Here is a 24,873-nt window from a genome sequence, read left to right on the forward strand (position 1 = left end):
TTGAAATTACCGTGAGAACATGACATTAGTAAACATTCGAAAACAACATTTGTTATCGATTATGGCCAAATTGAGGAATCCCTTATTGACAATTTTCACCGTGCCTCTTCCTTAACAATACGTTTCTCCCTCACACCTCATTCGTAAATTTTCTTTTTTTTTCACTTTGAGTTCCTTATTTATCGGGCATTTTTCTTTGCCACATTTGCAGCAAGTGGAACGTTTTTCTTTCAGGTATCACTCATAAGTTTATCTGCGAGTTTATCTGGGTAAATGCAGCAACACCCGTTTAAAAATACAAATTCCACAGAAAATTCCAATAAATTTGGATATTAAAGCATAATAAATTAAGAAAATTTCGCACGGGCAACAGTGAATAATAAATTACAATACTCATGTCAATAACCGTAAGTTTTCCAGTGGAAAAAACGAAACGCCACAGAAAAGAAATAAATATCTCAGAAAGTGAAGTAGAAGAAAAAAACAAATTGACAAAGTGCGTGAGATAAAGAAACAAGACAAGACAGAAATCGAATGACGTATTGTGTGAAATGATGGAGGAGTTAACGAAAAATATTCTTTTAATATTATTATGGAACGCCACGAATATTTGCATGCAATTTGAATGTACATTTTCGTTCCGTTTTCTTGGTGTGTCTGATTGCCTATTAAAGGGAAATGTCTGCGACGAAGGCAATTATGACCACACACAATGGCAAGTGGGCTGAATGGCTGGCTGGCTGTTTGGTGGGTTTGTCAGTCAACAGCAGTAGCTGCTATAAAGTGTCAAGTTTAACAGCCAGCCAGTCACCTAGCCACAGCAGCAACAATTACCTACTCTCATCCAGCCAGCCAGTCGTTTTAATTGCCCCTCAATTGGCAATAAATTTGTGCAATAATAATCATTCGGCGGCGATGATTAACTAATGTTTTTGATGTTTCGTTTTTGGCCAGAACAAGGTCAAGAGATCTATTTTAGTGTTTAGCTGCTGCTGGTTGATTGGTATAAAGGGCGACAAACGGTAAATACATGTAGGTAGGTAGGTGCGAGTTGATTATGGACATTAGCTTGAAGAACAAGAATGATATACGTACATAGCTTAGCATAGATTGGTGCGCCGCTGTCATCAACATTATTATATGAAGTTTTATGAATCAAACAAAAACACAATAGCCAACGTACTTTCCTTTTTCCATTATTGTTTTGCTTTCTACACAAAGCAAATAGAAAAAGCCAACAGACAGACAACATAAGAAGCCCTTCTTTATCCATTGCTGCTGCTGTTGTTACATTTTTTGTGTTTGATTCAATTTTGATGAGCGAATCGGAAGAACTTATTGACAACTTCCTACTCTCTTTGGTCAGGTCATTCGATATGCTCAGAGTGAACATCTGTCAAAAGGTGTTTTTTTTTCATACAGTGATATAGTAAGTGAAGTCTCTTCAGTTATGTATTTTTAAAAACATTTAACGAGGCTGGTATAAAAATAACAGTCAGTTTCTGAAAAGGGTTGATTGACGTAATATAATAATGAAGAACTAAGCCAATATATTTTCCGAGCTTTCGGGTCTCGAGAATTGTGAATTTCTCAATATGATATATGAACAGTCGAACACATTTTAATGACCTTTGTACCAATTTTTCATACAACTCACTACGATTATAGGGAATTAAGAATATGTTCTACGTGTTCAATGACATTTTGTCCAATTTAATTACAAATATACATGCGATTTAATTACAAATGAAAATTTAATTACAATTACGGCATATCCATGTTAATGTTAATGAGCGATGTCGCAGTTGGTAATTCCTGACATTTGGAAAGTTACCCGCTACTAATGGGAAATCCTACCGCCCGATTTGTCTTCATTCACGTTTTAGAGTCTCTACTGCTTACGTCCCTGAAACAGCTGATATCGGACATCACAAATTCCACCTTCCGAGTGAAGCATTGGCTTGCCAACTACCTAAATGGGCGGCAGGCATTCGATGAGTTCCGTGGCCAAAAATCCAAAGATCGCAAGATCAAAATGGGAGTACCGCTAGGCGGTGTCCTATCTCCCATTTTGTTCAACATGTATCTTACGAAACTCCCCATTCCTCCACCAGATGACTTTACGATTATTTCGTCCGCCGTAAATATTGACGACGTAAGTGCAAGAATTTTCAACTATTAACCACCATCATCAACTTCTTCCGCAAGCGCAATCTAAAATTATCCACTGCAAAGTCTACTGTAGCACTTTTCACTTCCTGGACGCGAGAAGTCAATTTAGAACTTGAGATTTCCGTTGAGGGTAGGCGCACCCACCGTCCATAATCTGAAAATCCTTGGGGAGGTGAAAGCTAGGAATAAAGTTCTTAAAGTTAAAGCTTAAGGACATATAAGGCCATAGGTCGTTCCATTCTGAATTATGCTGACCCAGTCTGGACTTCTTTCCTTATTGACACACAATGGAGGTCCTTGCAAATAACTCTAAATAATGCACTCCGAATTGCAACCGGCTGTGTCCAGACGAGCGTCGATCACCTCCATGAGGAGACCAGGATGCTGTCAGTCAAGCAACATAATGTGTTGTTGACTAGACATTTCTTGCTGGCATGCTATTTGCCGTGTCATACCAACCATCACACAGTGATGGCAGATCCACCTCCGTGACACATTCGCCAGGACTTCGGGCGCTATCGTGATGGCATCCAATACGTCATTCCATCGGATGTCAACAGATTGTCGATAGCGAACGCGATGAAATCCGTGCATCAACTGGCGGTCTACGAAGCCATAAATGGCCACTGCTGCCAGCAAAGCCCTCACGACACACACCATCTATTCAATTGTCCGTCCGAGCCTATTGCCTATAGACTTATGGCTAAAGCCAATAGAGGTGGCACAATTTATCCGGCTACCCTCTCTTCAAATCCGATTTGCTAATAATTAATATAATTTTCCTTCTTCCGTTTTTTCCATCAATATTTTCAGAAAGAACTTTCATCAACAGCCAACCTGTTACAACAACAACAGTGTCCCAAGTCCCGAAAAATGTTCTGCCCTTTATTTGATACAGTTTATAACGACATATCACTTAGAGCGACCAATTTCGACAGCCCCTTTGACAAAATTTTCTCTACATCTGCATCGAACAATTTCTATAACGAACTAAATTATGCGGTCCGGTTCGTTATACCCGTGTTCGAATGTATATACATATGTAAACTGAAATGAAAATAGAGAAAGTTAAAACAAAAAAACTGACCACAAGATTTGTTAAAATACGAATTTTTAAATGTTCTTGTATTCAGCTTTCAAACTTTATGGATATAATAGTATCATTTTATCTGCTAATCATACATTAGTTTCGGGGATAGACATAATGTGTATTATCTGTTTTGATATTAATACTGCACTAAAACGGCATTTACATCAGAACTTTTTACCGGGTTAACCTACTCTATGAGGATTTATTTGACATATATGTAAAGGAATTGACAATTGAAACCCACTGGGTTAACGAAATTCGGTTAAATGTAAACGTACTATAATGACACTAAATCAGTACAAACTATATGAGAGTTTGCAATGGTGGAGTCTTGTCAAGTTTAATTTAAATCCGTTTAGATTTGCATACAAAGGATAAAATTTCAATTTTAAGTTATAATATGAACCCTGAGATCATCTCCCACAAATAGATGCCCCATAAAATTGGAACCTAAATGTTGCTCTATTTTATCATTTTTTTTTCGTTTACAAATTCAAGTGACATAAGGGTTAAATAAACAAATCACATGCAACTGAAAAGTATCAATTTCCAGCACATTTAAACGCTCTATTGCATTTTACAAATATTTTTGCAGCTATTGAGAGGAGGCAAGCAAAAGACTAAATCTTGTGTAGGAATGACCGTGATGTCCAAGACTTCAATAGCGGAAATATGTGAGAATGCCAAATTGGCCAGAGATATGGCCTTAACTGGTGACTATGACTCAGCTTCCATATACTATGAAGGTCTGCAGGGTTTATTGGCACGGATGATAAGTTCAACTAATGATCCGTTGCGTAAGGGTAAATGGACTATGGTAAGTTTGAAATGCAGGATGTTAAAATGGTGTACAAATAAATAAAAATTTATTTATTCTTATTGCAATAGGTTAAACAACAAATCACCAAGGAGTATTCACAGATTAAGGAGATACAACGCACCTTATCGGATATGACATTAGATTTGCAGAGTTCACAGTTTGCATCGAAATTTCGTACACAGACCAGTGAAACAGAAACCAAAGATCCTAGCTCGTGGTTTCGTCCGGATCCGGATATTTGGACACCACCACCAAAGGATCCTGATGTATGGGGACCACCAAAACCAGAAAAGTAAGTTGAAAAAAAATATTTAATGTGTTTCATGTCCACTCTTGGAGTGGAGACTTTTGGAAAACCTAAGCCCAACTTTTGGCTTTGTGTGAATAAAAGCCTAACTTAAATATAGTAAAGATATATGAACATTGTTCCAAAATTATAATAAACAGAGTTTAGAGTATCAATTAGATCGAAGTGTTTGGATATACTATCCATACTTTGTGCAATTATCTTTACATTTATCAACGGTTTACATATTTAAAAAAAATGTGTCCGACAATTTTAGATTTGAAAAAAAAAAAAAACAAACAAACCACAAGTAGTATTGCATATCGAAACTTTTGTTTACAAAATATCATTTCTCAATCTTCACACAGCATCATACACATTTTGATGTCATTAACAATGTAATTGTTCCATCAAATTGAATTCACAGACGTAATTAAAATTACATTTTCAATCATGTATTGAATTCCAACAAATTATTTATCCAACATTCAAATCTACATACAAAAGTTTTCTATCTTGAAAACTGATATCGATACAATTACACAATTTCTATGAGATGCATCAGTGGAGATTTAATGATGAAATGCTATTAACAATAGCAAAAAGTGCAAGTAATCAGTTCACCTGAATAAATATTGTGGTCAAAATTAAAAAGTTTCGGCCGTATTTTTTTTTTTTTTTTTTGTAACCCTTAACATTTCTTTTAATTTTAATAACCATTCATTTTATTTTTTCTCTCCTGTCTTTAACAGACCCGTAGTACCCAATCGCAATCGTAATGTGCCGGGTAAAAAACCACTTCCCTCAAAAAGTACCATACCGACACGCAACAGCACATCAAGTAATGGTCTAAATAAAAAGTCCAACACCGGGTCATCTTCAGCGCGTTCTTCGGTTAATTCACGTGGCCCATCCACAACTCGTAAATCAACTACCAGCAGTACTAATTCTACAAGTTCGAAGGACAAAGATGATAATGGCTCCAACAAAGACAACGATGAGACCAGAGATGATGAATCACCAGATCAAGAAGAAAAGGAAGAAAAGAAATTTCAACCGAATAATCACATTGAAGCCGAATTGGTTGATATATTGGGTAAGTGTTGCAAATGATGGAACGAATTATCAAATATGACTAACGAAATACATGTGTGTGCGTGTGTTTTCTAGAACGTGACATCTTACAACGTAATCCGAAAATACGTTGGAATGATATTGCCGATCTGCATGATGCTAAACGTCTGCTTGAAGAAGCTGTTGTATTGCCAATGCTAATGCCGGATTACTTTAAGGTATGTCCCCTTTTTATCACCAACCACAAGTGTTTACTTAAAATGAAATTGGTCAATAAATTTGAAAACTTCCGTCTTTTCTGTTGCTGCTAATTGCCAATTATAGTATAGTGTATAATCGTCATACTCAAAAGTTATCTAAAATTAGATCATAAATTGAGTTCTATAAAATGTTACCACGTTTTCAAGTGCCACGATTCCATAGTGTAGAACCATATGAAGCGTTTAATGAGTAATGAAATAAGTAAATAAGTAATTGAAATTTTGTATTAACTGTCTATAGAATAAAGATATTTGAGTGCGTTTTTAATTTTTGAACGATGATTTCACCAGCTTGAGTGAACTAAGGGAAATTAGACTATCTAGCGATGCAGATCTGATTTGTAAAAATAAACCTTCCTATTTCCCGCATCCACATCATGCGTTTCAAACATGCACAGGAAATTTTTTTATCTATATTTCAAATACTTCTGCTAAAAATGTCTTTTTGTATGATTCCTTCTGGTGCAGTCCTCTCAGAATCAGAATAAACGTTTGATTCCAGGTTGTGAATTTCGAATTATTATTTTCTTTTTTATTTTCCCCATATTTAGGGTATTCGACGACCCTGGAAAGGTGTTCTCATGGTTGGTCCTCCCGGAACCGGAAAAACTATGTTGGCCAAAGCTGTGGCCACTGAATGTGGTACCACATTCTTTAATGTCTCCTCGTCAACGCTGACCTCGAAGTATCGTGGCGAATCAGAGAAAATGGTACGCTTGCTATTCGAAATGGCAAGGTTTTATGCGCCGAGCACCATATTCATCGATGAAATCGATTCGTTATGTTCTCGTCGTGGTTCAGAATCGGAACATGAAGCATCCAGGCGTGTCAAATCTGAACTGTTGGTACAAATGGATGGTGTCGGCAGTGAGGAGGCCAATAAAGTTGTTATGGTATTGGCGGCCACCAATTTCCCCTGGGACATCGATGAGGCTTTGCGACGACGTCTAGAGAAACGTATCTATATACCACTACCTTCCAGTGAGGGTCGAGAAGCATTGCTAAAGATTAACTTGAGAGAGGTGAAGGTTGATGAAAGTGTTGAATTAGCAGAAATTGCCCAGAAATTAGAGGGGTATTCGGGAGCGGATATTACAAATGTTTGCAGGTAAATAGATAGATACACATGTAACATTTAAAAGAACAATCTGTGACCCGCAAAAAAATGTATTGTTTGAATTTTTCAGAGATGCTAGTATGATGTCTATGCGTCGCCGTATTGCCGGTCTGACGCCCGAAGAAATTCGCCAACTGGCCAAGGAAGAGGTGGATTTGCCAGTATCTAAACAAGATTTCATGGAGGCCATTAGCCGCTGTAACAAGAGTGTTTCACAGGCTGATTTAGATAAATATGAAAAATGGATGGCCGAGTTTGGTTCATCATGATGGCCGCAAGCAACGTACAACAAAAACAACAACACTAACCATACAAAACGTCGCATGCTGTTGTAGATTTTTGAGTGCGGTTTACAGCATGGCATAGTCCACAAACAACCCCACTATAATAACAGCAGCAATAAAACACACTCACCTTATTGCAGATTTTTTTCTTTGTATGGAAAAATCTTAGCCAAGCTAAGCACGTTTAATACCATAACCACCACCTACTTCCTTCCATTTGTGCCCAGAGGTGCTTTGACTCAGGCATTATTCACCAAGTGATAATGCAAAGCATCAAAGGGGATAATCAAACTGACTTAGAAGATTATGTCAACACCCATAACCCCCAACACGTGCCCTTAATAACAACATCAACAAAAGAAAATCTTAAAAAAAAACACATCAAAACAAAAACAAATGCAATTGAGAAAGGAGAAAAGACTAACCACAACAATAAATCGTACATTTTATAGGAGCAAATTATTCATAATCATATTAAGTACAAGCATAATAATAATAAAAATAATGATAAAACAACAACAATAACCACTTGTCATCGTCGTACTACTACTACTACAACAACTAATAAATAGTATTTTTCATAACATTATAGATTTATCCTTTACTTTAGTCAGTTTGCATACATACAAGCATTTTACCCATTCCTTTCACAAGAAACACACTCAAAGTTCATGCATCCATTTGTTAACTTACAATGCAATACTTCAACGTCATCTATTCTTTAACGTCTCTACTACTACTAATATTGCAGTTCGAATTATCTTGTATTTTTTTATACAGAACAAAAAAAAAAGAAATAAACACACACAGGTATTTGTTAATTAGTTATTTGCTTCGTTTAATTTTGTTCTTCAACTATTTCTCTCATATTCATCATCATATCCTTTTTTCAATCAAATAATAAAGTATTTTTGCCTCTTTTTTTAATAAAAAAAAAACATTTCTTTTTTTTCTTTTCATTCGTTGTAATTTAAATTTATGGTAAAACAACAAAAAACAATATTTAATAACTATTTCTAAATAATAAAAAAATATATATAACAAAAATAACATAAACATATACCCACATGTTGTTTATATTTATTTGAAGGGGACAATTACAAGGTAATTCGTACATCGCATGTAAAGGATTTGAGCTATGAAATTCGGTGAAATTCAACGTTTGAAACATTACTGAGGTTTCAAAATTCGACATACCCAATTCCGTTTGCTCTTTATCCCCACATAGTTGTTGTTGTAGCAGGTTAGCTGTTGGTGAAAGTTCTTTGTTGAAAATATTGATAGAAAATGGAATAAGGAAAAGGAAAATATATTAATTTGGAATAAGGATTTGAAGAGTGTAACCGCAGAAACTATTAGCTTTAGCCATACGTCTATAGGCAATAGACTTTTAGGCTCGGTCGGCCAATTAAATAGATGGTGTGTGTCGTGAGGAGGGTCACCTACTTAGGATTCCGGGAACAATACGATTTGAAAACATTGATGTATCCGGATCTTAGTTGTGCCAGAATTGAACGGTGTTGTCTAGGAAGAAACCTCTTACTGTCCGAAATTGCAATAAGATGTTGGAGTAGGATTTTGTTGCATCTGTAGTCATGTATGGCTTCGAAGACCGCCAGTTGATGCACGTATTTCATAACGTTCGTTATCGACAATCTGTTGACGTCGGATGGAAAGACGTCTTGGATGCCTAAAGTTCACACGGATGTGCCGTGGAGGTCGATCTGAGGGTTGGGATGACACGGCAGATAGCATGCCAGCAGGAACTGTCTAGTCAGACTGACAGCATCCTGGTCTCCTCATGGAGGTGATCAACGCTCGTCATATGGACACAGCCGGTTGCAGTTCGGTGTGCATTATTTTGTGTTGTTTGCAAGGACTGGGGCAGCATAATAAAATATGGAACGACCTATATGTATGTTGTTACCAACGTTTCTTTACCCTTGCACCAGGAGGTGCCAGCCATAGCTCTACAGAACTTTATTCCTATCGTTCACTTTCTGGTTGATGTAGTTGGAATGCCAGGAGAAATGGAGGAGGTTATTTAAGACCAGATTATGGACGGTGGGAATGCGCCTACCTTCAATGGAAATGTCAAATTTAAAATTGACTTCTCGCGTCCAGGAAGTGAAGCGTGAAGTACAGTAGATTTTGCAAAGAATAATTTTATATTGCGCTCCCGAAAGAAATTGGTAATGATTGCTTAATAGTTGGAAATTATTACACTTACGTCGTCAATGTTAATTGGTAATGATTGCTTAATAGTTGGAAATTATTACACTTACGTCGTCAATGTTAACACCGGACGAAATAACCCGCACCCCACATAGTAGATGACAGTGGCCCACTTTATTGATTTACCACAAGGAAGTGAAATACCTAACTCTGCAGTTATTTTAAGAGCCCTACATACAGGTTCATCTCTTACCAAAAGAAAATAATGATTTAGAACAGAATTAGAACCCAGATAAATTTTGAAATTCTTCGTTCAGAACCTGTCGTTCTCGGGGTGCTCTGTGAAGTGCTACCAAAATAACATGGTCAAGCTTCTTTCCACATCGGTGAACGATTTTTTTGCGGATTTTTAAAGATTGCCTAATCCAAGAGATACGATGATCGATCATTTTGACGAAATGACTTGATGACAAATGATTTAGACAGTCATTTGTCAGCAAGGCTCCATTTGAAGATAGAAGGGACACATACACACTTTTCCTTCAAGACTCACGCAGTACACAACTGCTTATTTCATTCACTTTTCCCTTGCTTTTCAATATCGAAATGACATTCGTAATGGCCAACCACACATACATATATAATTTTTTTAGAAAATTCCGGTTACAATCGATTTCATTTAATTGTCTATTTTAATTTGAACGACATCCATTGCTTTGGTAGTTCATAGTTTGCATGATATCCTACCGAGTCAATCCGCCGTTGGATTGAGCCATATATATGTATGTTATCCCAACTAGTAGGTTGTTACAAAATAGATTCTAAAATTCAATAATACAAGAATATGCTTTCAGGAACACTTGAAGATTTCACGAATTCACTAGGCAAAAAAAGTTTGAACATTGTAGTAAAATTCCTAAAAGATGTTGGAGTCGACCTATGAACACGAAACATAAATCACTAGCAATGGAGAAAGTCAAATCTGTAGCTTAGTTGCGCATGGAGATATGGCTCGGAACATTCTAAATTTTAGTAGGACGTGAGCCAAGAAGGATGGAGAGGAGTTAATAAAGAAAGAAAAAAATCGATTCTATTGTCGTCGAGTCTATGGAGATTGGTCTATGCGATTTTTTTTTTAAATTTAAAAATAGTTGGGATAACATATAATGGGTGTATGTGTGCTGTTATTTCTAACAGGCACCACATTACCCAACCAACGCAATTGTGTTTCCACGACCGATATTGAGACGAACCGAGATTCCATTTTTTCAATTACAATGACAACGTATTTCTGATTTCATAAACATGGTGTTAGTTGACCGTACACCAACCAAATTAAACGAAAAAGGTAATCAGGCGGCTCATAGAATCGTTTCTACATATATACCGGGAGAAAACGACAGAATTTGGTTATCATTGGCTTTTATCAATTTTCGCAAATTAAATACCAATTCCCAGCATAAAATAAAAGAACAAATACACGCACATTTTTAAATACCATATATTTTTATCATTTTTATTATTATTTTTTTTAAATATAAAGTTAAAACTACAATTATTATTTGTTTTTGTTTTCTTCTTTTTTCGTTTTGTTTTCATTTTGCTTGGTTTTTTATACAATGTTAATAAATGTATATAGAGAATTGGGGGAGGTGTAGTGTGTGAGTGTGGGAAAGGGGTAGGGGGGAAATGTAGAGGGATATTTGGGGGGTAAGTTCTAAGTATTTGTTTTTTGTTTGTCATTCATTTATTATCAATAATAATAAGTTTTTTGTTTTTTTTTTTTTTTTTTTGGAGAACCACAAAGGTATTATTTTTCGTTTAAGATATAGTGTTTTTGTTGTTTTTTTATGACAAATTATATTATAGCTAAGAATATTATTATTTGTTGTTCATTTATAATAGATATTTGTATATATACGTTTATTTTTTGTTGTTGTTTTTTTCTTCTTGTTTATATTTGTTAAATCTAAGCAATTGTTTTTTTTTTCAATATATACTTGTTTAGTAATATGTTGTTGTTTTTTTTTTTTCATCTCACGATTTTTACTTTTGCATCTTTTTTTTAATTATGTCAATTGTTGTATTTTGTTTGAATGTAATGATGTTGCAATTATGATTTTGTTGTTGTGTGTTGACAAAGAAACATTTGAATGATCATCATCAAAATGTCTATTCGTGTTAATTTATTTGTATAAGCTAAGAAAGTTTTCGTGTGTGTGTTTTTAATAACATTGATGATTGGGGGTTTCTTTGTATTTTTTTATCGAGAGGAATTATTTGGGTGTTGGTGTGTGCGACAGTTAGGATAATCGGGAGTTCAGAAACTTCAATGTATGTGTGTTAATGTTGACTGACTTTTACATGATACAGTATCAATAATCGATCCTCTTCTTTAAAAAAGAAAAATGTCTGTAAATTTTTATTTTGTTTAGTTTGTTGTTGTTATATTTATTTTATATAGACAGCTAAGTAGTATTACAAAAAGGAAATAGAAACAAACCTTATAACATAATAAAAAAGAAGATACATTCTATATTTATATATATTTCAACATTTACGCGATATCTGGTATATGTGTTGTGTATGTGTGAGTTGAGTGTATATATCCATCATGTCATAATGATTAAGTGTATAGATAGATAAACACTGCCTTTTTCCGCATAATATGTATCATTATCAACATTATCCTTTATCCATCTATTTATATATTATTAAAGTCTTACATATTAATATATCATTTTGTTGTTGTTTCGCTTTTCGCATTTGTGTATTTTTGCATAAATATGGATTTTTCTTCTTATGAGAATTTGTGTGAGAGAAATATGTATAGAGAGGAGGAGGTGGAGGTGGTGGAAAAAACCCAAAAGGATAAATTAAGAAATTGTGTAGAATAAATACTGCCGTTAAATATAAAAATAAAAAAAACAAAAGTTTAATTAAATTAATTAAAAAAAATTATATGAATCATTATTCATTATTTTCTAGATGTATTTCTTTATATATTTATAAATCTAAATGTTTATACACGTGCAGACACATTTATTAATATAATATTTTAATAATAATAATAGTAATCATATTTATATATAGTAATAGTAATTATATTATTTATATATATAAATTTGTTATTAATAGTAATAATAATAATGACCGACCATATATTTTATTTTATGTATATATAAACTACAAATTCTTAATAATTTTTTTCTGGTATTTCTTTTTTGTTTTGTTTTTATTTTGTTGTTGTTGTTTTTTTTTTGTAAATTTATGATTTTCTTTTAATTATATAACTAATTAATGTTACAGATTCTAACAGAAAAAGCATTACAATTGATTATTTTTTGTTTTTGTTAGGAATATCTTGCAGTTGCGCGTATGTTCTTGATCATATTTTCTTTTTTTTTAGTTCTTGTTTTTAATAATATTCGTATTAAATATTTATATATAAATTTAATTAGAATTGTTGTTTTTGTTTTATAAATTATAACCTTCTTTACATACATAATTAAATTGGGATAGAATGGGGTATTTAGGAGGGGGTATTTGTTAAAATAAAAAATGGGATATCTATACAATATATAATATAATTTGTTTCAATGTGTTTTTCTTTCTTTCCTTTTTTTGTTTGTTTTTATTTTTATTTTATATTCGTTAAATTGTATTTTAATCAATATATAAGGGAGTTTTGTATTAATATGTGCAATTAAGTATTTAAACCTTTACTTTTTTAATTGTATTTAGTCATTTTTTTGTTTGTTTTACGCTTTGTTGTAGTTGTTGATTTTTTTATTATATCTATAATTTCATAATAATGATCTTTTTTAAAAAATCTAAATCTGTATACATTATTATTATTTTTACCTTGCGGTTTCTTTTCTTCTTACGTGTTTTTGCCTAATGATCCTTTGAGTGTGTTTGTGGGGTTTTTGTCAAATTAGCAACAGTTTTTTTGGAAATAAATTCGTTGCGCTTTAATAATGTTTGCTTATTATTTGTATATTGTTTATTTAATATATAGAATATGTTCATCAACTATATATATGTGTGAAGAAGGAGGATGGTGATTTGTTGCATATTTACACAAAAAACGATCAGGTTCTTAATTAAAATGTCCCCTCCCTTTCGAGCTTCTTCAACCTATGCATCCATATAGCCGCAGCATTAATGCAAACCTTGCCTAACTACTATTACACAAATTTTATTTCAGATTATTTCGGAATATTTGGTTTGTTGCCTGCCAGACTACTCTCTTATTGATTTTAAAGTGGCACACATAAAGAAATCTTTTGTAGTATCTTGGATTTGATGGAGAAGGGAAAAAAGTAATTACATATATTTTGCCATGTATTATTATATTATTGTTCGGGAAATATAGCCTCAATCATAATGAGTTAATTATTCTAATGAACAGTTAAAGTGTCCGTAATTCCAAACTATTTGAAAAAAAATCCAAACTATTTGAAAAAATAGTTTGAAAGCTAATGGCAAAGTATTATGAGGAGAAACAATTATCTATGGATTGAATAAATCACTTTCAATTCTCTATTGATTTCTAAAAAAACATTGATTGGTTTAAGAAAATGTAAATACTATTTTTAAAAACAATAGGTTTTTTAAAACTCACTCGATTTCATCCGGTTCAATTCACAATAAAATCCCCTGTATTTTTTTACCAGATTTTCAATACTAAATCCCAATAATATCTGTAAAAATTGATGGCTTCAATGTTCAATGTACATTTTAACTTACTCAAAAGTGGAAGTTTACTTCACATAAAACGGTCCTTAAGATCGGATAAAGAATAGAATGATTTCTAGCTATGTCCCATTAAAATATGTTCAGTCAGCTGAACCGAACAAAATTGTGAAAATTGTGGCATGTAAGTTGTCAAGCACTGCTTCCATTTCGTTCCTCATAACCGTAGCTTCCTTCTCAGACGATGCTAAATCGTACAGGTTCTTTTTCGAACGCTTGTTTTAGTTGAATCCGATATTCGAATATGTTAATTGGCGTCCTTACAACAAGATACTATTATAATTTAGCCATGAAGTATATAAGCAATTAATTAATTCGAAAATCTAAATAATTCCCATAAAGCAAAATTCTTTTTAAACATGTAATAGTTCGAAAATAACTGACCACCAATTCTTTAGGACTCACTACAACTCTTTCTTTCTTTCAAATGTAATTTCTTGTTTCTTAGTGATGGCGTTTCAAATGTTGATAAAAGAAAATATCAATTTATTATAAATGTTTTGTATGTATGTATATGTAGTAGAATTTAGTACGACTAATAAAAAAATTGGAAGTTATAATAAATCTAACAAAAAAAAAAATAATAATCTGTGCAATAGATACGATAGGTTTGAAACATTCAAACATTGTTATTTTAAATAATAAATATGCTACGAGTTATAGTTTGGTTAACACTTTCTGGGCGAAATTATTCCACGCGAAATCAAGAAGAGGGGAAGAGGAAGCCGAATACGAAGAAAAAGACATTTAAAAATTAACCTGATCTCTTGAGTCATGTTGCTGTGCTGGCTGCTGTTGGTTATTTGATGATTGCTGACTTCCACTTGTCGTTGCTGCTGGTGTAGACGTAGATGTTGACGACTGCTGTAGTAAATGTGGGGGTGGTGGTGGTGGTTGCACAGATGCTTGACTTTCATATTGCCCTGATAAACGCGACAGCTGATGCGTTTGTAAATGATGATGATGGTGGTGGTGGTGTTGTTGCAAAACTGATGATGGACCAGGCGGTAAAGGTATATTATATTGAGTTGGATGATGGAGTTGCTGCTGGTGATGATGATGATGTGCTAAGGTAGGTGGTAGTGGCTGCTGGAAGGTTGTTGCTTCTTCGTGTTGCTGTTGTTGTTGTGTAGCTGTATTCATCATGTGCATTTCCACCATGGTGGCATTTGTGGGAGTACCTATTGTCGTTGTAGGAAGATGTGTTGAGGATGACGGTGGTGGGGGTGGTATGGGTGGCCACATATGATGTGAAACAGCAGCCTGGCCATGCGAATGATGTTGTTGCTGTAAAAGGTGTTGTTGTTGTTGATGATTATGGTGATGGTAAGCAAACATTGTCGATGCTGCAGCTGGACTATTTTCCGCTGCCTGTAGCATTGTATACTACGCAACCGCTGCTGTCGTCGATGTATTCGCAGTTGGAGCTTGAGATGGAGGTGCTGTGGTGGCTGGTGGAGACGGCGCGGTTATTTGTTGTTGTTGTGGTTGTGCTGCTGTTGCCACTAAATTTGTCGACGTCGCCGAAGACATATTGTTGTTCATCGGCATGCTGCTATTACTGACGCCGCCATTGCCGCTGCCACTGCTGCTATTTGTGGCTGCAACAGCTCCCAGCATATTGTTCTTTAATTGTTCACTCGTTGTTAGGCCCTGACCGCTGACACTACTACTGCTGCTGTTGTTGTTGTTGCTGTTCGTGTGCAGGTGATGATGGTGGTGCGGGTGGTGGTGCATTGTTGGCGCCGTAGTGCTCGAACTTAAATTGCTACAGCTGCCGATGGAACTGTTTGTGCTGTTTTGGCTAAGACTGCTGGCTGCCGTGCCACAACTGTTGCTATTTGTACTACTGTTACTGACATCGTTGAAAGCAGCTGTGGGCGTTATCTGAGAACTACTGTTGCTATTTTCACTGTCGGCTGAAACGATCATAGCGTTGGAGGAAGACGCTGGATTTTTGCCCGTTATATTTTCGATGTTATTGCTGCTGATGACACCGCCGCCGCCACTGGTGTCGTTGGCATTCGAGTTGCCGGACGACTCTGCTGCCACTTCGTTACACGCAGGCGCAGCCGTTGTTTCAGTTGCTTCACTTTTAATTGGCTGATCAGTCGTTGCAGTTTTGGAATCAATGGCGGCGTCTGCAGGACTTGCTTCCTTCTCTGATGCTGCAACAACTTCCTCCGATTTTCTTTCGGCCGCCGCTTGTTTCTTTTCCTGTGCTGCACCATTCTTTTGTTGCAGTTGCTTTTGTTGCATGCGATATTCGAGTGAATTAACTGCTGTGCCGGGGCCTCGGGACACTTGGAATAGAACTCGTGATATTATCAGAGCAACTTGCTGGTCTAGAATGTGGGACATTACCAGACCCAACAGCCGCTGTTCCTGTTGCATAAACAGCGATCGATTATCCGGATGCTTGGCCAAGTGCAGTAGAGTGCCAGCTGCACGTCTTAACATGTCCAAACTTGTTCCCATGGAATCGGGATTCTCACGCAAATAGTTGATGCCATGCTGATTGGCAACGCCGAGAGCGGTTTGTTCGGCCTGCTCTATAAACGCCACCAAGTACGATATGCAAGGTGATTGCAGCGCCACGGTCCGGGCCATTGCACTGTCGGCTGCTGCCAAATAGTGGAGCAGGTTCACGGAGAATTCGCGCAACACCTGATCTTCGTTGCGGCACAAGTGCCTGGTGAGCACAGCGCAAAGTTTCTCTAGCCTCGAATGGGGTGGTGTGGCAATAACCAGATCCACATTGTTGTCCGTAACGCACAGCTTACATAGAGCCTCCAGGGCAAGTCTTTGGGGTGATAGAGATGAGGCGGGACCGCACGATGGGAAGGGATCTTGGCCATGGGCACTGGGACATACTGCCCAGTGTAGCAGACCGTCAATCAGAGGTCTCGCTATTAGCTCTTCGTAGCGGGACAAGTCCAAGTGGCCAGCAATGTTCGCCATTATCACGAGCATATTCTCTCGTATGCTTATGAGATAGTCCCACCACCATTCACGTTCTCCTTGCAGAGAGCTGCAGGAGTCGGAGAAGTCTGTGTCTTCCTCAGTGCCTCGATCATAGTTCCGATTCTTAGGTGTTCGGGGCAAATGCTCGTGGTTGAGCAGCAAAAGACGACCTACCACAGCCAGGAATCTTTGCGATTTCGCTAATATCGATTCGTTTCCGGGCACAAAACTCAAATTGCGGAATATATTGGAAATGCATATGCAACGGCGTGCCAAGGCGTCTTGACTTTCGTTGACCAAGTACAAACTGGACTCATCGCGGGTATAGCACTCATCTTCCAGGGACGAGGATGAACGACGGCGTTGTAAAACCAAAGCCGGATCTCTTACAGTCGACTTGGGATCGAAGGTCTTGGTAACTGCGGGTTCTTTGGTGGTTATTGTTTCCAGTTCCATATCCACCTCCCGACAATCACTGTCGGTATTCGTTGTTGCTGTTGCCGCTGCCCCAGCAGCTGTTTCGTTGGAGTCGTCCTCCTTCTTAATTTCCGGTGTTATGGTGAATGCAGATTTCTCCAAACGAAGGTTTTGTTGTTCGTCGTTTTGTAGCTTGGACTTCTTTGCTTCCGTCGGCTCCAATTGCGGTGCTGTACTGCTCGCTGTGGAATTGTTGAACAGACGACGTTTCTTGTTGAAGGTGTTCTGCTGCAGTCTGGCTTCGACCTCGTCGTCTTCCATTTCTTTATCACTTTCATTGCTTTCTAGTTTTGGTTTCAACACATCATCTGCGTGAGTGGACGACGAGGGGTCGTCCTCTTCGATCTTGATCTTTGCAGCATTCCTTTTATGTTTTGTGTCTTTAGACTTGCCCTTAATGAAGCGGGCAAATGGAATGTCTACAAACTCGGACTTGAACACATCGATAATGCCCTTGCTTATGTCGCGATCCGTAAAACCATACGTCCAGGCATTACTGCCGACAGGAGCAGTCTCCTCATAGTTGCCACTAAATTCGGAATCCCATTCCTTGACACCGTCGGTTATGAATATATCATTTTCGGCAGGATGAAGGCGTACTGGCAGACCTTTTCGAGACATCATTGTGTAGTTGGGTGTATTGGCTAACAGCACTACCCTCTCCTCGGGATTGGGTGGTCGTTTCACTTGACCCAGATCGATGCCCTCATCTTCATCCGAGTCGCTGTCGTCTATGACGTCGTAGGCATCATTAGCAGCGCCAATGTTGCTACCAGACGTATTGTCATGTAAGCGCGAATGAGGATCAACGCATTGGCGATCTCCCTGCTCCTGCTTAATGGTATCACATAGCCTTTTACGGGTGGCAGTCATGTTGGCGGAAATACCACGTTTACATGATGACTTTCTGTTGCCTTTGGCAGTTAAACCAGACTTGTGGTCATCGCCTTCGTCGCTAAACATCTCGGCGAGATTCTTTTGGAAATGTTCCAACAGCAATGTCAGTAGACCGGGCAAATGGGCCAGGCCAAAGTATTGAACTGTGGAATCGTCAAACAAGAGCACATTCAAAACATCCAGAGCCCATGTGCATTCGGTCAGCTGACCCGACCTTATGGCCATGAATATACGCCACGGATCTACGGGACAAACATCGGCTTTGGTGAGTCGCTTGCGTCTATACAGTACGGGAGTGGTCGACTCCACACTGTCGGGCGGAAAGACAATTTCCTTTTTGATTAATGGTGGCCCCGGACCCACTGGTGGAGGGAAGGGCTGTTGCTGCTGCGGTTGTGCTTGTTGCGGTGGCTGTTGTGGTAGTTGCTGCTGTGGCGGCTGCGATTGCACTTGCTGTTGCATTTGTGGCGGCTGTTGCTGTTGTTGCTGCTGCGACTGAGGTTGTAGTAAAGGTGCACCGCCTGGACCAACAACACCCATTGGCGGTTTTTGTTGATTCACAGCAGGCATCATGCCACCCGGCCCTTGTGGACCGCCGGCAGCATTGGCACCACCAGTCTGTTGAGGTGGTGGCATTGAAAATGGTGGTTGTTTTCCCATACTGTTGTTTGGTGGCATTGTGCCAGCAGCCGTGCTGGTGGTATTAGGTGGTGCTCCACCTGGTTGTCCAGGCTGTGGTCCACCCACCATTTGACCACTACCACCGGGTCCACTCATATTTCCAGGACCGGAATTGGGCATTCTTTGTTGACCAGCACTCGGTGGCCTTAAAGGAGAGCCAGGAGCACCACTTGGTGGTGCCCCCGGTGCACCAGTGCCAGCTCCACCCATTTGTGCCCATTGTGGTGGTGGCGGTTGCTGTTGACCCGGCTGTTGATAAGGTGGCTGCTGTTGTGGTTGCTGGGGCTGTGGTGGTTGTTGCTGTTGTGGAGGATATCGATGTTGATCCCATTGTGTTGCAGCGCCAGGCGGAGGCTGTTGCTGACCTGGTGGTCCCAGCTGGCTGCCAGGTGGTGCCTGCGTTCGTGGTGGGGCACCACCCCAAGCTTGTGGAGATTGTGAAGTGGGATATTGATTGCGGTATTGATTAGAGCCGCCTTGCCAACCGCCTGAAAGTGGAATATATATGAGAAACGGTTGAAATAGAAATTTCTCAATAGTTTATATAGAACAGTAGCCTTTAATTGTGAAATTACTTACCGTACAGTTGTGGTCTAGCATTATAACCAGGATAAGGTTGTGAGTCTTTAACAAAATCTGGATGACGTCGTGGACCCTAGGATTTTCAAAAATAAATATATACGATAAAAAAACATGTCAAGAGTTGTGAAAGCAAATTCTTTACCTGATCGGGTGGTCTATAATAGTCCTGTTGACCAGGAGCACCAGGAGGGGGATAAGGAGAACTACCCGGAGCAGGAGGGCCACTTTGTGGAGGACCACCTGCAGCTGTTGGGGCACCAGGCGTTGAAGGTGCCTGTGAACTGCCAGGTGGTGGTTGGCTGTATGGACGATTGCCATAAGGACCATATTGATTCGAGCCAGATGGAGGTCTAAAGTAAAAAATATACAAGTTGACTTAGTTTTATGCTTGATTATGTCAGAAGAGATGTTATAACGCAATACAAAAAAATAGGAATAATTAAAAAAAGTTTAAGTTCACTCACGCTTCTCCCTCGGGTCCATAGGGAGGGTACATGCTGCGATTTTGGGGAGGAAATTGTCCCTGCTGCTGACCAAACTGGCCAGGTGGTCCGGCTGCATTGTATTGATCACCAGAGCCATATTGACCATAAGCACCTGGTTGTCCCGGGTATGGAGAACCTACAATGATTACAATAGTCACGATTAGAAGCACTCACATCACACTAGTAGTTGGTCGTAAAAATAAGTATACAACACACAAAACGTAAAACAAAGAAATAAAAGAAAATTTCATTTGAGAATAGTGTGAGAATATGAAGCCAAAACACAACAGAGCAGAGACAGACGACAGACAGCAAAGTCAAGATTTGTCTATTTATTGGTGTGCAAAAAATACCTGGTGCTCGAGACACCGGTGGTGGTGGATATGGTCCTCCCGGAGGATATGGTGGTCTTGCTGAGGGAGGCGGCTGTGTAGCTACCACATTTGGTGGTGTTGGTCCAGCCGCACCGCTGTTGGTACTATTCCCATGAGCAGTGGCGTTGGAATTGGGAGCACCACTGCCAACCGGCGGTTCGTCGAAGGGATTATTAACGCTTATGTTATCACCACCAGGGGTCGCGGATGGTGTTTGATTATTGGGGCCTTTGGACCGATTCCAACACAACAATACAACAGTGCGATTGATGATTTTTGTCAAGATGTGTAATGGTAGCGATATGGCGACGCAATGATGATTTTAGTAGTGGAATTAATGGTGTACAAAATGTTGTGTGTGGTGCAAGTTGTGGTAGTTATTGTTTTATGAGATGTAATTGTTAAAAACAAAAAAATCATAATTAAAAACAAAACAAAAAAAAATTAATCAAAAATAAAAATCAAACAAATACGCCATGAACCCAAAACAAACCACTACGGCGGCGGCGGCCACACTTACCTGGATGGGGACTTTGTGCATTACTTTGAGATGGAGGCCTGGGCATTTGGCCACCAGCACCATAATCAGGCTGCGGCCCAGCACCGGGATAGTTTCCAGGATATGTAGGATAACCGTCCATAGAGGTATTGGCAGCACCAACGGGTGCTGGGAATGAGTCTTGAGAATTGGATGAGCCAGCTAAAATGTTCACATCGAAGATGAGAAGAAAACACAACATTAGTATATAAAATAATTGTTGACCAAATTTGAACACACACATTTATTACCTGGTGATGGTACTGAAGCAGCTTTGGCTGATTTCTTCTTAGTACCAGCTTCAATTTGTTGTATGATAGGCAAAGGATCAATATCACCGCGATCAAAATGACACTCGTAGGCCAATAGATTCTTCGTATAGTGTTTACGCAGCGTGTATGCTGCACTGCTACTTGCCCCGATACCCAAAAGGGCAGCTATATCCTTCCATGTTTTACTTTTGGTAACCTTTTATGAAAAGGGGGAAACGATTGAAAGTTAGCAAAATTATGTTAATTGTGAATGTCAAAAGGCAATAATTGAAATAAATTCATGTAGCATAACAAAAATTGATAAAACAATATATGTATTATATTCCTTCTTTCTTTCTTCTTCTTCTAAATAAACCAAAAACAAATACATTCGGAATGGGATGCAAAAAAAAAAAACACAAAAAAGGGATTTAACAAATAAAAACCCAAATTATAAAATAAAATGAGAAGCAAGCAAAATCATCAAAATATGTAGGTGGATTACGATGAGACATAATGACGGAGGATAAATTTCTGGGAAATCTATGAAGAAAACGGAGTTGCATAACAATACAATTATTATGTGAATGTAATGAAATACATAATAATATTGCATGGGCAAAAATCTGTAAAAAGTTAAATTCTTGTTTAGAATTTATCTATCCTTAAAAAGGCTTTAAATATAGTAAATAAATGGCAATGAACTTAATTAACTTCTTACAGTTTTAAAAATATTTCAATAAAAACAAATAATATAACATGCTAATATATTGAAATATAAAAAAATGAAACAAAAAAATGCAAGCAATTCTTAACACATACAGATAATAATCATAATAATGGGACGGGCAATGAATGACAAGTATTTATGGCTAAGAAAGAAAAAATAAAGTCACATGCAAATTGATCCAATAGGTACTCAACAAGGTAGTAAAAACTACAATAAATTGGTAGATGGTAACGTATTTTGTACTTAATCATGGACTATTGGAAAACTAATTTGTTTTTGCATTATTTTGGATTCACTACTTTGTTTGCTTGTGGTTTTTTTAATTTAATTTGGTTTGGTTTGGACAATGGTGATTGATATACGTATGGTCTTTGTTTTGTTTTTTAATATACTTGGATTTGTTTGGGGAGGAATTGCTAGTAAATCTAGAAAGAAGTTAGTAAAAGGAAATTTGCTACGGCACCTTGCATACCTCGACGAATCCGCCTCGTTCCTTTACATACAAATATAACCTGTAAAGATCGAGGGGTTGTTTCGAGATGGTTGGACAGGTTGTTATTGGTGTACGTCTCTCATCCATAAATGCTCTCAGCTTGTCTAGCCAAACACGACGTTCAGGATTATCGTCCATTTCATACAGTTTACAGAGGCTGTCGGACTTTTTGGCTGAGGTTGGAGCTGCGGTGGGGCCAGCTGTTGGTGTTGCACGAAAGGTTTCCGGCTGTGGTACATGGCTATTGAAACCCTGTGGTGAAGAGAAGTTAAAAAATCAAAATTAGTTTTAAAAATCCAAAAAGTTGTGTTATATTATTTTTAAAAACTTACTGGACTGGCAGGTGTTCGTGCCCAATTGGGTGGAGAATTCATTTCATAATCTTCGCCAGGATGTCCTGGATGGGCACCAGCACCAACACCGCCGGGACTGGTGCTAGGTGGGGCCAAATGGCTCTGTCCATACGGATCATTTTTACGAGATTTTGGTGTGGTACATTGAGGATCTTCAGCGGATGCTAAAAAACAGCAAGTAAATGGTATGTAGCATTATTTCTAATTAAGATGCATTTTTTACTTACCTGCCGAAGCATTTGATATTGTGCTTTGTTGGCTGGCATCATCCATTGGTGTACCATCTGGACCGGTTGTGACTACAGATGTGACTGGATGTTGTGATGGACCTGAAGCCGATCCCGACGATCCTGAACTTAAACCATTATCTTGTGATACATGCTCAGGTGGCGGAGGTGGGCCGCTACCTTCACCACCCCCTACTCCGCCAGCCATCATTGACTGTGGTGGTGTTGTGGGTGGAGGCCCCATGGTCGTTGGACCATGTGGAGGACCCATGTGATGGGGTGGACCCATTGGTATACCGGGATGCATACCAGGACCATTACCATAACCTTGCGGCGGTCCGCCTGGTGGTCCACCGCCTGGATAACCACCCTTGTGTTGTAAATGTTGTTTCAAATAATTTAGGGGACGAGGCGAACCACTACCCTGGGGCGGTGGTGGTGTAGCTTTGCCCTGGATGTGATTACCCATGTTCGGAGCCCCCGGTGCACCTGGACCTCCAGGACCAGGTCCGCCCTGTTGTGGTGATGGCGGAACCCAGTTTTGATAAGGCGGATATTGACCACTGTGATTTGGCATAGGTCTGCCGCCTGGATATTGCTGTGGACCACCGGGTGGCATACTATTGGCTGATGAGGCCTGACTTGAGGGCGGTGGCGGCGTAGAACCATAACCACCCGGCGGATACTGAGGTCTTGGCGGGTAGCTACCTTGAGAGTATTGTTGAGCTTGTTGTGGTGGTGGAGGCGGATAGCCGGAGAGCATTCCCTGCGGTCCAGGACTTTGGCCACCCATTTTATAGCTGCCGTGCATATGAGGCGGTAGAGGATAACCCTGAGCACCACCACCAGGCCCCTGAGGCGGTGGTTGTGATCCTATGCTATTCTGATTCGATAGCGGTGGAGGCTGTTGTCCACCGCCGGGTGGACCGCCACTGCCACTTGCAGCTGAGGTAGGCGGTCCCTGTTGAGGTGAATTGCTAGCTGAAGACGAAGAGTTTGGAACTCCAGGTCCTTGCTGAGATTGCTGTTGCTGTTGTGCCGATTGCTGAGATGGAGGTGGTGGCGGTCCACCACCAGGTTGTTGCATTGGACCACTACTAGATTGATTGCTAGATGGCCGTGAAATTGGATGGTTTTGGGCTAAAAGGAAAAATGGTAAAAGATGTTAGGAAATGGTAAATTAAAATAGCCAACGCAACACAATCACTTACCAACTGCCGGTGACATGGAACGTGAACCCGAAGATCCCGTTGGCGAAGGTGTGGGACGCATAACTTGTTGCGGATTGGGTGTACCGGGTGGGCCTGATCCTAAGCCGCTATGACCGCCACCACTGGAGCTATCATTACTATTTTGACCAATAAGTTCCTGAAAGGCGAAGCAGAAAAAGGAAGATTTAATTAGTTATAATATATCAATTTGATATCAATTATTCAAATTTTAATACTTTGTATAAATTTTCAAAATGCTCCCAGGGTAAAACTTTATTCATTTTCTTTTGTTTATTTTCTTTTGTTGTTATTTATTACAAAACAAATTAGAAGCCGCTAACAAAAATCTTGTGAAGTTCTATATATGTTTTCCAAAAAAAAAAGTAATTGAAATTCAATTAGAAAAATATTTTTGTCGTCGACAAGTGAAAGCAAATTTTACAGTAGAAAAAAAAAAATAGGCAAAGGCAACTGAAATAGGTTTGGGCTGACATGTTTTCACGTGTAGCTGCTTGCAGATTGGTTTCGACTTCCAATCGATGATTTGATGCAAAACACGATATTTAAGCTGTTA

General features: G+C 38.4%; 3 protein-coding genes across 3 annotated transcripts in view; 1 reads left to right on the plus strand and 2 right to left on the minus strand.

The window, feature by feature from the left end:
* Window positions 1-277: 277 nt before the first annotated feature.
* Window positions 278-7,173, plus strand: LOC133338524 (katanin p60 ATPase-containing subunit A-like 1). The gene is made up of 7 exons (XM_061546693.1): window positions 278-407; window positions 3,858-4,079; window positions 4,151-4,374; window positions 5,121-5,464; window positions 5,539-5,660; window positions 6,254-6,810; window positions 6,890-7,173. The coding sequence occupies exons 1-7, from the start codon at window positions 396-398 to the stop codon at window positions 7,086-7,088; spliced, it is 1,680 nt and encodes a 559-aa protein (XP_061402677.1). The 5' UTR covers window positions 278-395; the 3' UTR covers window positions 7,089-7,173.
* Window positions 7,174-14,783: 7,610 nt separating this feature from the next.
* LOC133338522 (putative cyclin-dependent serine/threonine-protein kinase DDB_G0272797/DDB_G0274007) lies at window positions 14,784-15,416 on the minus strand. Its single transcript, XM_061546690.1, has one exon. The coding sequence runs from the start codon at window positions 15,414-15,416 to the stop codon at window positions 14,784-14,786; it is 633 nt and encodes a 210-aa protein (XP_061402674.1).
* Window positions 15,417-15,422: 6 nt separating this feature from the next.
* Window positions 15,423-24,873, minus strand: part of LOC133338523 (trithorax group protein osa) — a 73,951-nt gene continuing 64,500 nt past the window's right edge. Inside the window, exons 4-14 of the mRNA XM_061546692.1 lie at window positions 24,300-24,456; window positions 23,089-24,228; window positions 22,841-23,025; window positions 22,488-22,760; window positions 21,286-21,502; window positions 21,017-21,196; window positions 20,476-20,724; window positions 20,102-20,258; window positions 19,780-19,987; window positions 19,635-19,710; window positions 15,423-19,543 (exon numbers count right to left, since the gene is read on the minus strand). Of these exons, the coding sequence (XP_061402676.1) occupies window positions 15,423-19,543; window positions 19,635-19,710; window positions 19,780-19,987; window positions 20,102-20,258; window positions 20,476-20,724; window positions 21,017-21,196; window positions 21,286-21,502; window positions 22,488-22,760; window positions 22,841-23,025; window positions 23,089-24,228; window positions 24,300-24,456 (6,963 nt within the window). The remainder of the gene's footprint in view (window positions 19,544-19,634; window positions 19,711-19,779; window positions 19,988-20,101; window positions 20,259-20,475; window positions 20,725-21,016; window positions 21,197-21,285; window positions 21,503-22,487; window positions 22,761-22,840; window positions 23,026-23,088; window positions 24,229-24,299; window positions 24,457-24,873) is intronic.

Source organism: Musca vetustissima, unplaced genomic scaffold (genome assembly GCF_032173495.1).
Source record: "Musca vetustissima isolate MV318-11 ecotype Yass unplaced genomic scaffold, APGP_CSIRO_Mvet_v1 utg30909, whole genome shotgun sequence".
In the NCBI taxonomy this organism is placed as follows: domain Eukaryota; kingdom Metazoa; phylum Arthropoda; class Insecta; order Diptera; family Muscidae; genus Musca; species Musca vetustissima.

Bases quoted from the DNA above. Each gene is read 5' to 3' on its own strand.
- LOC133338524 (XM_061546693.1), top strand. The intron at 5,661-6,253 runs GTATGTCCCCTT...CCCCATATTTAG, and splicing joins TAATGCCGGATTACTTTAAG to GGTATTCGACGACCCTGGAA. The intron at 6,811-6,889 runs GTAAATAGATAG...TGAATTTTTCAG, and splicing joins GATATTACAAATGTTTGCAG to AGATGCTAGTATGATGTCTA.
- LOC133338522 (XM_061546690.1), bottom strand. From the start codon at position 15,416: ATGCTACAGGCAGCGGAAAATAGTCCAGCTGCAGCATCGACAATGTTT.